We start from the raw sequence: 16470 nt of genomic DNA, 5'->3' as shown, positions 1-16470 counted from the left end.
TTCCCTCTCTTCCTCACTAACGTCCTCCCTGAACCCTATGTTCATTCATTTCTTCCCCTATCTTTTCTTCCATTTTTAGGGGTGGGAGGAGTTGAGTCATTATGTTGTAATTATCTTGGCATTTAAGCTGCTCAGGAACACTGGTTTGGTTTTTAATGAGCACTTGGTTTGTTCTTCGAATACGAATTGTGGTGAACAAGACCTCTTAGAGGGTATCTCTCAGGTAAGTGCTGCCTGGGCTGCGAGGCCTGCTCTTTTAAGGCCCGCGGCTCTTTTAGACAACGTTGGCCCAGTGGACCACTCCCGCCGGCCTCACACTGGTTGGATAATGGCCACCGTCATCTCCCACTTTTCCTCTGGGCGTTGTCGGAGGTGATAGACCTTCTGCCTGGACGAGGCTCCTTCCCTCACACTTTGTTCTGGGTGACAGCCTGGAGGAGAATTCTTCTTAGGATGGGACCAGGGAGTTGCACAGAAAACAATAAAAAAACCCTGTGTTATACTTCTCCTAGCCCGAATTCTCTTCCTCAAATGTATTTTCCCACCACATAGATGATGACCAGATTTTTCCAGGGAGAGCTAGCTGGGTTGGGCAGGCAAGGAAGGTCCCAGGCTGAGTTAGATGGGGAGGGGTAGCGGCTCTGCAGCCAGGGGGAGCCAGGGTTACAATCAGAAAACACAAAAAGAAAACCGATAAAAAGAGGTAACCTTAGGCTTGTTTTAATGCTCGCAGTGTCCGCATCTGTAAAATGGGATAATAGCAGCATTTATGTTTGTGAAGAGTTACTGGGAGAAACTCCTGTGAAGGGCGAAGGTGAGAGGGAGCAGGAGTAGACCGAGAGCCTTTAGACCACGCCACAGGTCTGACCCTGGTGAAGAAAGGAAGGAAAGTCACTCAGTGAGAGATAATGTTAGTTGTTAGGTTGTCATGATCACGTTAGCTGCTGTTACTGAGTGTTCCTGTGACCTTTTCTGCGCAGTGATTGTTGCCTGTCGTGGGAGAGCAGTTCTGCCGTTCACAGGTGAGGAAGCTAAGGGTGTGCCGCCTGCCATCGAGCTTTCCATCTAGGAGACAAGCACTGTTCAAGGACAGGAACCAGATCGACACATGTCCTTTTTTAACAACCTTATTAAGATGTAATTCACTCATTTAAAGTGTACAGTTCAGTGGTTTTCAGCATATTCAGAGTTGTACAGCCATCGCCACCATCAGTTGTAGGACATTTTTTTATCACCCCACAAAGAAACCCTGTACCCACCAGCACTCACTCCCCACTTGACCCTCCCTCGACCCCGCATTGCTCTAGGCAACTACTAATCTGCTTTCTGTATCTATGGATGTCCCTATTCCGAACAGTTCCTATAAATAGAACCACAGTGTTCTTTTCTGACTGGCTTTTTTCCCTTACCATAGTGTTTTCAAGGTTCATCCATGTCGTAACATGTGTCAATACTCCAGTCTTTTTTAGTCCAGGTAATATTTTGTTGTATGGATAGGTCACATTTTATTTATCGATTCATAAGTTGGTCAACATTTGGCTTGTTTCTACTTTTTGGCCAGTCTGAATAGTGCTGCTATGAACATCATTACACAGTTTTTGTACAAACATGTTTTCAATTTTCTTGGGTATATACATATGAGTGGAATTGCTGGGTCATGTGATAACTCTGTTAACTCGTTGTGGATCTGCCATACTTTTCCGCAGGGACTACACATTTTGCATCTTCTCTGGTAATACATAAAGGTTCCAATATTTCTTCATCTCCTTGCCAGCACTTGTTATTTTTTATTGTTATTATTATTTTGAAGTGGTATATGAAGTGGTATAGCTTTGTTTTGCATTTTCCTAATGACTAATGACGTTGAGCATCTTTTCATTTGTTTGTTTGCCATATGGCAAATGGCCAAATGTATATCTTTAGAAAAATGTCTATTGAAGTTCTTCACCCATTTTTTACTTGGGTTATTTGCCCTTTTGTTGCGTTGTAAGAGTCCTTTACATATTCTGGATACGGAATCTTATCAGATATATTTCATCTCTATTTTTTTTAATCATAAAAAGGATACACATTTATTGCACAGAAAAATAAAAAATTCTTTACTGTTCCCCAAGTATTCTTCCCAGAAGTAACTGTTGGTAAGTTTAGTATGCATTCTACCAGATGTAAAAAGATGCGCACACAAACTCACACTCACACATACACATTTAGTTGACGAAAATGAGATTAAATATCTGCAGTACCAGACTTGCTTTTTTTGCATAACGATGTCTTGTATACATCTTTTCACGGTGATCTCATTGTTTTAGTGGCTGCAGATAAACTCTCTTTCGAGATGTGTATAATACAGATGAGGACACTGGGGATCAGTTTAAGTAATTTGCTCAAGGTCACAGATTAGTAACGGAGGAGTTATTAGTCAGTCACATCTGGTCGGCTGTTTCTGAAGCCCCTATTCTTGCTGCATCACCACATTGCTCCTTGGGCTGCTGACCTGGAACCTACCTCCTTCCGGCTCTGCGGCCTCCCTATCTAGCTGCTGTGTCGCCTAGTGGATCTTGTACCAGGGGTTGTGTGCATAGTGTGCCCATTCCCGGAAATGCTGGTAATACCCTTTTCTTACAGCACCCACATACATTCAGACTTTAGCCATCTTGAAAGGAAAAAAGAAATCGGGAGAATGCCTAATGACCTCAGTTGGGCTGGGGCAGTCACAAACTGCATTCGAGCCACCACAGCTTCTTTGCCAGCCCTTTCGTTCCCACCGCCTGGTGCATCACTGCTTTCGCAGGGCCAGTCATACCGGATGAGTCCTGGTGCCTTCCAGGCCTGCGTGAGCCTCTGCGCGTATAGGATGCCTGCCTTCTCCTCTTCAGTGTTGCTTCTCACCTGGTCTGTGGCTTTTTAGGAGCACCTCCTACTATTTCAGGTCCCAAGGGTGTGGAATGGAGGCCTCCCTCCCAGCACAGATGTTCTGGTTTAAACACATGAAAGTGCAGTCAGGAATCAAGAGTAGAACATGGGCTGGGGAGAAAGTTGCCACCAACACCTATGCAAAAGCTACATCCAAGAGGATGATGGGCCCCTCCTCTCCCTGCCCCTCCTCTGTTCTCCACACTTTGTGTCCTGCACCTGTTTACACGACCCGGCAGTTGACAGCTCTGGGTCACATCACTAGTCCATTGCAGCCCTCTATAGATTCCCTTTCTTCTTTCTCCCCACTGCACTTGGATTTGTAGGGGAGCTGGAGTAGCAGTGAACTAACTACATACCTAAGCAGGCCTTAATGTCAGAGCAGTGCTATTCTTATTACTACCACGAGTAAAAATAGTTGCCTAGATTTGCCTAGCACCAAGGGAGGTCTGGAATTCAAGAGTCAGACTGCACTGGGCACAAATCCCCTCTACTGGGAACTTGCTGTGTGGCTTTGGGCAGGTCACTCCATCTGTGCGAGCCTCCCTTTCCTAGTCTGTATAATCTGGGTAATAGCACCCCTGAGCGGAAGTGCTGTGCAGTTTCACTGAGCTGATGCGTGGAGAGTACGGCAGCTCAGAGCCGGGCACGTGGAAAGAGCTCTGCGAATGTTACATATTGAGGGGGAGCAGGTGACTTTGGAGTCAGATGTCTAGGCAGATATAAATGGGCCTTTACTGTCATAGCAAGATTCCTCCTTATCTCCCTCTTGCTTTATTTTCTTCATAGCACTTACATGTCATTTTCTATATTTGTTTACTCTCCTTCGCTAGCATATGAATAGGAGGAGCTTTGTCACGTTTGTTCATTGCTGTAGCCCTGGCCTCTGGAACAAATCCTGACGTGTAGTAAGTATGCAATAATGCAGCCAGTGTTTACGGAATCAGTGAGCGTGAACACTCACTATGTGTCCACTGCTGTTCCAGATGCTATTTGTATATTAACCGATATATTCACAATAGTCTTCTGAGGTAGATATGTTATTACCCCTGTTACAGATGAAGGAGTCATGGGAAAATGGAGTTCTTTGTGTCCAGTGTCACTCTGTTAGTAAGTAGAAGAACAGGCAGACATCGCCATTATTTTTATTACTGTTACGGTTAGCAGCTTTAAAATAATACCTATAAATGCAGAATTCTTGAACCATCGTCTCTCATCTGCTCCTAATTGTGGAAGAGGTAACATTTATTCCCCACCTCATCTGATGGTCGAAGGAAATAACATAATGTTTATTGAGCACATCATCACGTGCTAGCACATATAGTAACTCTTACTCCTTACAACAGTCTCACTAAGTTAATGGTACTATACACATTTGACAGATGGGAAAACCAAGCAAAGAGGTAAAATTACATGCCAGGGCCATTCAGCTAAGAAGTATTTGATCTGGGTCTCAAACCTTGGCAGTCTGGCTTCACAGACTTCTCCTAAATGCTTCACTAGACATCTTTCCTTGTGATTCCAGGAGGAAGAGTTAATTGTTCACAGTTACCCACTCACTCTGTGGGTGGCAGAGCTGGGATTGGAAGTCAAGTCTGCCTCCACCCCCAAACCCATGCTCTCTCCCTGTACATTAGAGCTGAGGCAAGAGTTGCCTCCACCACTCCCTGGATTTGGACTTCCATCCTTCTAGGGCGACAAGGAAGAAGACGAGAGACTTAATCAAGGTCGCTCAGCTGGGAGTGTGGAGCTGTGATCCCTGACCTCAGCCATCTTTCTTTCCATCCCGCCAGGGTGTGTTTCAGGATGATATGCTGGCGTTAGCCCGGCCTCAGTCTGGGACAGTCCTTTGAAAGCAGGTGGCCAGTTGTGTCCCCAGAGAGAACCGGTTACTGCTGGTGGTAGAAGTCCTTCCCAATTGCATGTATGATTTTCTTTGGGCTAAAAGGACACCTGATGTCCTTCTGAGACATTAGTGTCTGTCAGACAGGCCTGTGAGCCAAAGGTGGGTGGGGTTCAAGGAAAGAGGAGAGAGGGAATTGTGTACCTAGAAGCATAGGAAGTCTGGCTGGGCTACACAAACAAAAACATTTCCTTTAGGCCAGCAGCTCCAAGGCATTGGGCACCGCCACCAGCAAACAATAAACAATAAACCGAGGCATGTGTCTGCTGCTGATTGCAGGCTGACGGTCCTACTGTGGGGAAGTCTCCCTGAAGCCCAGCGAAGAGGTTTCTCAGTGGAGCTGTCAGGGATGTGTTTTGAGGGGCTGTTCCTTGCAAGTGCAGCTCCCTTCTCCCTTAGCCTGTCTCCCACAGCCGCAGGAGCAGAACTCGGGCCTCCTGCCCCATTCTTTCCCTCTCTGCTCACCACCCATCCAGTAGCCCAGGCTCCGAGTGAGAGCTAAATCCTTTTAGTCATTCTCCCTCACCAGTCACATCCTGTTATCCCCAAGTCCTGGAGATTCTGTAGTAACAATAAGAATGCAGCCCCCAATATGGAGCTGCTTTAGTGCATAGACATTGGCACAGTGTCAGGCCCTTGCCACTAACGTTTCACTTACTCCTTGCTTCCATCCTTAGTAACGCTCTTGCTCCCATTTCGTACATGAGGAAACTGAGTCAGAGAATTTGAGTAGCATGCTCACAGTTCTGACCCTAATAGTGACAGAGCTTGGATTCCAATTTAAGTCTTCCTGGCTTTAAAACATGGCCGTCCTATCTTTTAAAGACTCCTCGAAGTGACCAGAGATCCTTTTGAAGTCGAGTGCTGACATATTATAACAGGTTTGTACTGTAATGGCCAAGCTGAGTGTATAGCTTCCTCTGATATATACCTGGTGAATAGCTTTGTCCGTGTGTCCCATCCTCGCTGAAACGATAGGAAGTATCATTTCAGTCAGTGGGAGTCTCTGCTGTGCGAGTTACCAGTGGGGCATGCCCTCTGCTTATTGTTCACGGGAACATGCTCAAGGAATTTTGCAGGAAGGCCCCCATCCAGGATGTTCCTGGAAGACCTGCCTGGTGGAGTTTGTACAAACAAAGTGTGACCTTGCCAGCTCAGCCAAAACCCCTGCCTTGTGCTAGGAGGCTCTCTGACCCTAGCGGAAAAGGCTGCTATCTTCATCCTTCAGCCAAGAAGCTGCTCCGGGGTGGGTCCTCGTTCCCCAGGCGTCTGCCTAGAGGCTCCTGGGCCAGCTTCTGCCATGTGCTTAGATCTGGCTCGTATATTGCTGTCTGCACAAAATACAAATCCAATCACATTTCCTCTGCCTCACTCAGATATCGATGGCATCCCATGTTCTTAGGAACAATCTATTAAGACTCCCCCCACACGCTTTTTATTGTGGTAAGATACACATAAAAATTTTACCATTTCAACCAGTTTAAGATGTACAGTTCAGTGGCATTAAGTACATTCTCATTGTTGTGCAGCCATCTCCAGAGCTCTTTACATCTTGCAAAACTGAAATTATATCCGTTAACCTCCCATTCCTCGACCCCTCAGGTCCCTCATAATCACTATCTTACTTTCTGTCTCTATGATTTTAACCATTGCAGGTACAGCATATGAGTAGAATCATATAATATTTGTCCTTTTGAGTCTGGCTTCTTTCACTCAGCCTAATGTTTCCAAGGTTCCTCCATGTTGTAGCATGGATTAGAATTTCCTTTTTAGGGCTGAATGCTGTTCCACTGTATGTATGTACCACATTTGTGTGTCTGTTCATCCACAGCTGGATCTGCTAAGACTCAGGATGACACTGATGCTCCTGCATATGTAGGCTTGCCTTTCCCAGCCTCTCCAGCCTCCTCGCTGGGGACAGTCTTTCTCTCTGCGTTCTGTACTGTAGCCACACTGCCTTTTGTCAGTCCCTCACGAGCAGTGCCCACCGTCTTGGAACCGTGCCTCTACACAGGCCGTTCCCTCTGGTGGGAACGATCTTCCCTAAGCCCTTCCACTCTTACTCAACTTAACTTAAATATCACTTAGCTTAAATATCTCCCCATTTAGTTCCTGGAGACCTACAAGGAGAGCTTAGTCAGACTCCCTTCCCCTGCTAATTATGTTCATAGAACTCTTTATGTCCTTATTGTGCTTGTTATGACTATGATGTATTGATTAATTGTGTATACGTTTGTTTAATGACTGCCTTCCTTGCCAGACTGTAAACTCATGTGTGTTTAATGCCATATCCCTAGTATCTGACAGAGTGACTGGCACATAATAGATGCCTAGTAAATAGCTGTAGAATGAAACTATGAATGAATGAATGAATGAATGAATATTTAAAAAAGGAAATGAAACTATGAATGAATGAATGAATGAATGAATATTTAAAAAAGGAAATGTCAGGACTATATGCTGGGAGCATTTGGATTTTTAAAACATGCATCAGATGTTAAATTACTAGTCAGATCTCAAAATGTCATCTTGGTGAAGCATAGTTTGCCCTGTCATTTCTCTGTTGACAGAATCTTTCATGAATAAATTCTTCATGATTTGAAGATGCCTCAGTGGTTGCCAAAACATAAATAACAATCGCAACAAAGGCAGCTTATATTTTCTGATTGCTTATTCTCTACTAAGCTTTGTTCTGTATACTTTCCATGTATTATCTCATCTAATTCTCATAATAACTCTGAAAGGTAGATGCTATTTTTTGCTTGTTTTCAGTTTCTATTTCCAGATGAGAAGATCAAAACTCAGAGAGTTTAATATAGCTTGCTTAAGGTCGCTCAGCCAGTAAGCGGTGGCCCAGAAGTGGAGGGCAGTCAAGGTGGGGCTCAGCCTCACAGGCCTGAGGCAGAGTGCCACCCCCACCCTTGTGACCTTTCTCTCCTTGACTGGAGTAGCTCTCTTTTTATCTGTTTCATAAATGAGGCCCCTGCCTTGGTTTCATTTGAAGCCAAAGTTTTGTGGCTAAAGAAGAATTTGAAAGCTCCAGGCCTGCAGCACAGATTGACCCTGATGCACCCTTTTAAGCCTCAGACCCTCCTGCCGTTATATTTCTCACTGTGCTTCTGCCTGAAATGCCCTCTCCATTCTTCTGCAGCTGACAAGTTACGCTGCATCCCTTAGATATTGTCTAGCTCTCACGGTGGGTGTATTGTACTTTCCACATGCGCCTTTCACAGGCTTGTCTCTCTGTCCTAGCAGCAGTCGTATTCTTTCTAAGTAGTGGTTGACAAGTTTGTCTCCACCACTGGACTGAGCCTCTAGAAAAGTTGGACCACGACTGCCTCCTCTCTGGAGCTCCTTGGCCTGGCCTCGAATCTGGCATGGGACACAGGGGCCTCAGCCAGTGCTTGATGTACAAACAAATGCATGCCAAGTGCAGAGCGGGTGCTCAAAACCAACTGGCTGAGTCCAGAAGCCTGGAATACAAAGTGGCGTGTACTCAGAACCCCATGAATGAGAGAGAGAGATGATCGGATGTATTAATCACTGGTTTGGAAAGGAATTAAAATATTTCCATAGTATACTATGTTTCTTTTCTAAAACAGATGTGCCTATGTTTCATGAGAAAGTAATTAAGAGTGTTTGATTAAAAGATTCGTAAACACTATCATTTATTCATGGCTACTCTATGCTGCTGTCTTTATTGGCACCTTACAGATGTTCTGTCTGCTTCTCCAAATCACCCTGTGAGGTGTTTTTATTATCTTCATTTTAGAGAAGAGAAAACTGAGGCTCAGAGAGAATTAAGTAACTTGCCCAAGGACAGTCAGCTCCTGAGTAATAGATACGGGAATGAGTCAGGGCTGTCTGACTTCAAAACCAGTCCCTTGCCATCACCCTAACTGCTTCTGAGCTTGGATTTTAGATACCTTTCAGCTCAACACCCCAGACTCCGCCCTTCCTGTGCCAGGCATCCCCTCCCCTTCCTCCCTTCTCTGTTCCCCACAACCCCCCACCCCCACACTGTATTCCCTTCTCCATTTCCTTAGATTATTGCCTCTGTCTTTGCATCCTGAAACTGAAATATTTTTGTCAATGTCAATAATTGGATACTATTATGTATGGAAACTATCTGGTATTAATAGTGTAGTAACATCACATTTACATTAATAAATACAAAATATACTTTATTAAGGCCAATTTATATATAGTGATTTTTTCTTTATAAAGCCTTTTACTCTTAGGATTTTTTGAGCCCTGATTTGTATTTTTTTCAATCTATGGCTTTTTCTTCATGTAAAATATAAATAAAACATTGTGAAAAGGAAGTTGATTAGATAAAAATTTTTTATTAATGATTATCTAAACAGTAGGATACCTATTTCAAATTATATATGAAATGTAAGATTTCATTATATATGAAATACTTCTTGTTAGAGAAGTTTAAGAGGTTTCTTACAGACTTAGATGCATTTATTTTCTGCCCCTCCGTATTTCAGCTTTTTTTTTTTTTTTTAATCATTGGATCAAATTTTAATTTTCCTGTTCCTTCCTTATACTGACATATGCTTTGGCAGAACAAAAAAGAGACCTAAACATGTCAGCGTGATTTTCGTTCAATGAATTAAAAACCATAAAAGTAACAAGATCTGATCCAAATCCCTAAACTCCTGACATGGTGGTTTTGTCCTTTTCAGTCCCAAGATTCAAATTACTGACTTTGAAAAGCTTTCTGCCTGGAAGCAGAAGTAATGGCAGCAGTGCATAATTTATCTGAAATAGATTACAAGGGGTAGGCAGCACTGAGTAGTGGAAAGAATACAGGCCAGAAAGCTCTGGATTCGAATCCCAGTTCTCCCACTCAAGCCCATGGGCAAGTTGTGTAACATCTGTGCACCTCAGTTTCCCCATGGCAGAATGGAGGTATGAGAATCTAGTTTGATGACCTGTCATGAGGATCGGAAAGATAATATACTTAAAGTACTCACCTGGCATAGAGGGGCTTAATAATGGCAATAATCAGTATCAATTAGCTGAATCTAGGAGAACTTATTTATAACACAGCTGTCCACTTTGTTTTCAGAGCTTATCCTCTCAGAAATATAAAAATTTTTTCTCATCCAATCAGGGAAAAGAATATCAGGTAGATGCCACTAAATCTTTAACAGCTGCTCGCCACTGTTTCACTTGGAACGTCTACCCAGACATTGGGGTTGTCCTTGCTAAGCAAGAACCCCATTGGTTGAATGTCAGGAACCATATGCCAAGGGTGTCCATGTCGGGACCCCAGGAGCAGAGGAATTTTGTTAGACTGAGACCATTGGCTTCTGAAACAGGCCAGTCTAGGTTTGACTTCATGTAAGATACCAAACTTCTTTGGGCCTCATTTCTCAACCTGGAAAATGGAGTTTATGATCTTACAAGACCCTCCATGACATGGCTTTCCAGCATCTTTTCTTGCTGCTCTCTTCATTATCTGCGCTCCAGTCAATTTTTCAATTGAAACATGGTCTCTTTGCAGCTCAAAGCCTTTTTACATGCTCTTTTTCCCTCCTGGAAGTCTTTCCTTGCCATGCCAGGACTGGCAACTTGCATTCATTCTTCAGATCCTAGTGTGATGTGTTAGTCAGGATAGGATGGGCTGTGCTGTAGTAACAAACAATCCCCAAATCTCCATGGCTTATAACAACAGAAATTTATTCCTTACTCATGCTGCATGACGAGTGCTGTTTATCATAGTCACTCTGGGATCTCAGCTGATGGACGCTCCATTTATTCTGTGGCCAATGGAAACAGATGTATGGCACACACTGGCTCTTAAAGCTTTGCCCTAGAGTGACACCTGTCATTTCTGCTCACATTTCGTTGTCCAAAGCAAGTCGTACAGCCACACAGAACTTTACAGAAGATGGGGAAATGCATTTCTATGGGAAGAAATAAGAACCAGAATACTAGTGAGCAGACCTAATGACTGCCACATTTAGGTGTTCTTTCTCTGAGAAGGTCTTTCCTTACGGCCCCTACCCAAACTCGGGCAGCTCCTGATGAGTTAGCCGAGCTGCTTTCGTGTTCTTATGATACCTTCTGCTTCCCCACTTCCCTTACCACAGCACTTCTCATGCTCTGCTGTAAATTTCTCTTCTCTCCCTCCCTAATTAAGCCCCTTAAGAGCAGCACAAAGGTCTGTCATGTTTACCATAGCGCCCTCGTGCCAAACACCAATTTTGACAGGTTGTAGGCACTCAGTGTGCACATGATGAAAAAATGAAGGCAGGACAAACACGGGCTACTCAGCTGGGTTGTCGTGATGATTAAATGTAAAACAGGAATAACAATAACTGCCTCATACAGTTGTCGTAAGGATCGGCATGTAAAGTGCCTCTCCTTGTGGTTTATAGTAGGCCCTCAGTGTGCTCGCTGTTATTACTATTACGATGTTAATAGTAAATATCACTGACACTCATCAAGCATTTATAACATGCCAGACACTCTCATGGATACTTACTGGAAGGTAACTGGTACTGTGGTTTTCACATGTTATGTTGGGGCTGTAATAATAGTTAAGATTCTGAAGGTTGCTACTTGTTTGGGGCGATTAAGAGATAGCTATTGCATCATCACTCATATGCATTGCTTTCTTCAGTGGGAGAGAAGGGGCTGGCATCCTAGCTAATTATCACTTCCTTTTATTGAGCACTAAAATGTGCCAGGGTCTGAGCTAAATGACTTGCATGCATCATGTCATGTGATCTTCACACCACCGCCTGAGACAGGTACCAACAACCCCTGTTGTAAAGATGAGAACTCTGGGGAGAGCAGATTAGTTCTGCTTGCCCTAAGCGGCATGGCCAGGAATTGACCCCAGGTCCGCCTAGACTTCCCGGCTCATGCTTTTAAGCAGTGCCCTTACTGGCTCTCCTCAGCCACCTCGCCAGGAACTTTACTTGGCCCTGAGCTCACCCAGGGGCATGTGTTAGGGATGCAAACATCACCCCCTGACAGAGAGTAAGGTTACAAAACACTGAGCTAGTGGACAGTGTGATGCTAAATCCTTGGCTAGCAGTTAATGTAAAGAACAATTTTGTTGAACGTTCTTTCGTTTTGTTTGTTTGTTTGTTTGTTTGTTTTATCAGAGTAACCAGGGAGCACAGGGAAATGCTGGTGAAACTGGCCAAACAGAACACCAACAAAGCCAAAGACTCTTTACGGAAGGTCCGTACCAGCGCAATGAATAAGCTGAAGAAGTCAAAGGACAAGGCCTCGGAGGACACCATTCGGCTCATAGAAAAACAGGTACTGTCCCCAACAGATGTAGCATTCACGTATCTCACCCGGGGATTCACTCATTCATGTCTGAAGGGAGGAAAATAAAAACACAGTACCCCTGGTCAGCATTTCATTGACTGGGTCTGTCCTGGGCCTCACCCTGGTCTGGACCCTGGGCACGTGGAGGAGGTATGTGGCAGGTCTCTGTGCCGAGCATCACTTCATTTGTCCTTGTCACTGCAAGCCGTGCAGTGTACATAGATCGGAAACTAAGGGTCATAGAAGCTAAATAACTTGCCCAAAGTCACACTGCTTGTAAATGGTAGAAGTGGGATCCACACACAGGCAGAGTGATCAGAGCCTATATGCTAACGCTCTCCTGTCTGTGGCTGGTTGTCTGGGTGCTGAGAGGTGAGGACGTAACAGCGCTCTTAATGTGCTGGGTAGTGGCACCTAAACAAGTCTTAAAGGAGCTGCCGGTGAGACGAAGGGGAAAGGCAGAGCAGCACGTACGGAGGTATGGTGACGGAGAGAACGTTACAATTAGATAATCGTGCACCTAGGCGGAGACTGCGGAATGGATGGAGAAGAGAGAGTGGCCAGCCAGGTTCATCGAAGGTCTTGTATACCAGGTCGAGGAGTTTGGTCTTTAACAGGTCCAGAGAGTCCCATGTTGGCTATGCATCTTTATCAGCCAGGTTCATCGAAGGTCTTGTATAGCAGGTTGAGGAGTTTGGACTTTAACAGGTCCAGAGAGTCCCATGTTGGCTATGCATCTTTATCAGTCAGCTTTGGCCACAATAATGCTACATAACAAATAACCTCAAAATTCAGCAATTTACAATATCAAGCATTATTTCTTATTCTCATATCTGTGGGTCAGCTGGGATATATCTGTTCTGTGTTGGTCTCAGTGGGCTTGGCTCCATATCTTTGGTTGGGTTTAAGTCTGCTTTATATCGTTCTACTTACTACCATTAAATTGTTTTTTTCAAAATGAAAAAAATCTTCTAGAGTCAACAAGCTTCCCAGGGCATCTTTTCATGGCAACAGTAGACACCAAGAGCGTAACCCCAACCACTCAAGTACATTTTAAGCACTTGTTCCTGTCACATCCCATTGGCCAAGCAAATCACATGGGCCAAACCAGTCATCACTTAGGCAGGGAAGTATTTATATTCATGCAGGTCTGGGGGAGGGAGTGAATATTTATGGAACAACAATCTAATCTGCCACAGCATTATAACCACTTGAGGAGCTTATTAAAATGCAAGTATCTGAGGCCCCACTCCCAGAGATTGAGTCGGTGAGTCTGAAGTGGGGCCTAGGGATCTGCATTTTTAGAGTAAGTATGTCGAAAGATTTTTTCCCAGACAGTGAAGAGATCACATCTGTGTTTATGAAAAATGACAATGTGGCTGGGTAGAAAACATATTAGGGGTCTAAACTGGAGGCAGGGAGGCCAGGGAGGCTGTTTTAGAAATCTGGCTAGGAAATGATGATGCCCCAGACCTCAAAGGTACAAGTAGAATTGAGATAGGGAGATGAATTTACCAGTATTGAGGAGATAGAATTTATATCGTTTAGTGTACTATAAATATAAAAGGCTTAGCCAAAGCCACCTTGTCCACAATAAAAGCAGTATTTTAGGAAGATTGCACAGGAGCATGAGCAGGATGGGGAGTAAAGAGGTAAGAAGCAGAAGGCGAGGACAGCCATTAGGGGAGGACAGCCATTAGGGGCACACCTGAGGAGGCCATAAATTGACTAACCGCTCCCCTTCTCCTGGACTGGCAGGTAGAATGTTAATCATAGGCCAGGACAAAAAATCACCCAGGGGAGAATTTTAGATGGATTCCTGGGCTCCCCTCCTGCGTACTCTGATTCAGTAGGTCTGCCCAGGAATGTATGTTTTTAAAAAGTTGCATAGATAATTCTGCAAAAGCAGACACGGAAAGTAAAAGCCTTCCGGTGTGCCCCTAGAAGGGCACCAGTTAGGAAGGGGCTGTTCCGCACTTGATGTCCTGTGTCCTTGGGGAGGTTACTTGACTCCTCCCAAGTCTGTTTCTCCCTTGAAGGGTCGCCCTGGGGCTGCCAGCAGCACCATTAGAGTGTCTGCCATCTAGACCCTCAGAGCTCCCTTCTCGCCATCTTTGTGCTCTCTTCTCTTCCTGCATCAGCTAAAAGGGGTTCAGAGAGTAGGCTGGCCTTTTCTGAGCCCTGATCAGGCCTCGGAAGAGTCCAGACCTAGGCCCCAGCTGTGCCAGCTCCTTGTCCATCTCCCAGGGGTTCCATCTCTGTAGCTGACCTCGGCCTCTTCACTGCTTCCTGGTGTAAGGCTGTGGAAGAGCTGCCAGGCACTGCTCACTCAGCAAGTCTGGGCATCTGCCTCAGGGACCAGAGCCCACACTCCTTGAAAAAGGAAGAATGATCAGATAACCAGTTCTCTTGATAAAATTCGCTTGACAAAGACTGTGCTGGAAGCCTTCACTCAGTAGCTTCTTATTCACTGCTTATTACTATTAAATTATTTTTTTTCAAAATGAAAATAACTGTATTCTTTTTTTTCTGATATGAAACTGATCTGTGTTTAGTATAAATTTTTTTTAATTAAGAAGTAACTGAAATTTCATTACCCAGAGATGCCATCATTAACATTCATGTTATCTCTGTAAGCATATGTATAGTATTATAAGAAAAAAGACCATATGCTATATAGTTCATGATACATCCAGTGCAACAGTCTTTGTTATTTAAGATATTATCATTTAAATATTAGTTACCATGATTGATAATAACTTAATTTACTGTCATGGTTTAAAGTTTGAGTAAGAAAATATTCAGGAGACAGCCTTGTGCACACTTTATTTTGTTCTTTTTTCTGACGCAAGGCACGGATCTGGAGTTTTTAGTGTGTGTTTTGTTTAAATAAATAAGGCAGGAATTGATTGTTGCTTTATTAAGCAGTTTTTAAAAATTTATGTGATTACTTTGTTCCTGATTATCAAAGTATCATATGCCCATTGTAGAAAATGTAGAGTTCAGAAGACTGTTTTTAAAAATGAGGGAAAATTCACCATAATCCCACATGCAGAAGCAACTGCCCTTAACATTTTTGGGATATTTATTCTTTCCCCCCTTAAAAAAAAAAACTGCATGGTTTTTAACATGATCTAAGAACATGTACGTACAATTTTGTATCCAGCTTTTTATTTTCTGTTCAGCATTAAAACCATTAGCATTTTCGTGTGTCTTAAAAAATTCTTTGTAAACAGTCATTTCCAACAGTTGTAAAATAGTCCGTCTTGTGGTTATACCATAGTTCACTTTCATAAATCCTCTCATTGGATATTTAGTTTGTTTAAAGTTTTTTGTTATTATAAGTAAGGTTGCAGTGAATATTTTTATACACACGTCTTTGTTGAGATGATTTCCTTAGGATGCAGTCCCGAGTGCGGAATTATAGCACAAAGGGAACACATATTTTTTAGGTTCTTGGAACGAACTGTCTAAATTACTCCCAGAGTCTTTAGAATATGTATGTTTTTAAATTTTTTTTTTTTTGCCTTTTCTAATCCCTGATATTTGAACATAGAATTTTTAATGTGAGCTTAAAATCTTGCTTATGTTAGAAATATTGCTTTTACTTCCATGCTCCACAAGAAAGATTAAGCTATTCTTTATATAAATCCATACAGTTTCTCTAGAGGATAGTATGGCTGTGTATACCAAAGTCCATACATTTCTGATTCAGTGAATTGGGAATTTATCCAAAATAAATCGTCAAGAATCTTATCTGCAGAGTATCTGTTGATGTATTATGTATAATAGTAGAAAACTGGAAACTGTCTAAATTTCTGACAGTGAGAAAATAAGTTCTTTTATATCCGTTTACTGGAATCTATATGTATAGACAGTTATAACAGTATTTCACAGACATGGGAAATTTTTTATGGAATTTATATTTTAAAGGTAGATTACATAATAGTATTATAATATTTCATTTTTCTAGAGAAGAATGCCATGTACATAAAAAGGTTGGCAGCTTATCCACGTCGAAATGTTCATGGTGGTCATTTAAGGTAATGGGATTATGAACAATTTAAATTTGTGAGATTTTCTTAATGAAAAAAATTTTTTCCTAAAGTCTTTTGGGAGGTCAGATTTTTTTAAAACTATTATAAAAATGTTTCATTTTTGGTGTATAAGAAGGAAGAGATTCTGTTGTAGGTTCTAGCAACACATCCAACCCCCAAACCCTCTTCCTCCCAACTTCCCAAATGCCTGCCCAGGCCAGCTCTTCTGAAGAAGGACCAGGGTCTCCCCACTTAGGACTCTGACATCTGTCAGCCTGCTGTTTCACCTTCGCTTTAGTTTGCTAAATGAGCCTG

The 16470-nt window shown here is 43.1% G+C and overlaps 1 protein-coding gene across 10 annotated transcripts in view; it reads left to right on the top strand.

Moving 5' to 3' along the window:
- MRRF (mitochondrial ribosome recycling factor) overlaps nucleotides 1-16470 on the top strand; it is a 50975-nt gene that overhangs the window by 28688 nt on the left and 5817 nt on the right. For all 10 annotated transcript variants that reach the window (XM_025050430.1, XM_006917058.3, XM_006917055.3 and 7 more), the window contains one exon: nucleotides 11947-12106. In XM_025050430.1, the coding sequence (XP_024906198.1) occupies nucleotides 11947-12106 (160 nt within the window). The remainder of the gene's footprint in view (nucleotides 1-11946; nucleotides 12107-16470) is intronic.

Source organism: Pteropus alecto, unplaced genomic scaffold (genome assembly GCF_000325575.1).
Source record: "Pteropus alecto unplaced genomic scaffold, ASM32557v1 scaffold226, whole genome shotgun sequence".
Lineage (NCBI taxonomy): Eukaryota > Metazoa > Chordata > Mammalia > Chiroptera > Pteropodidae > Pteropus > Pteropus alecto.
Note: the sequence above shows the minus strand (reverse complement) of the source record. Positions and strands in the feature narration are given on the sequence as shown.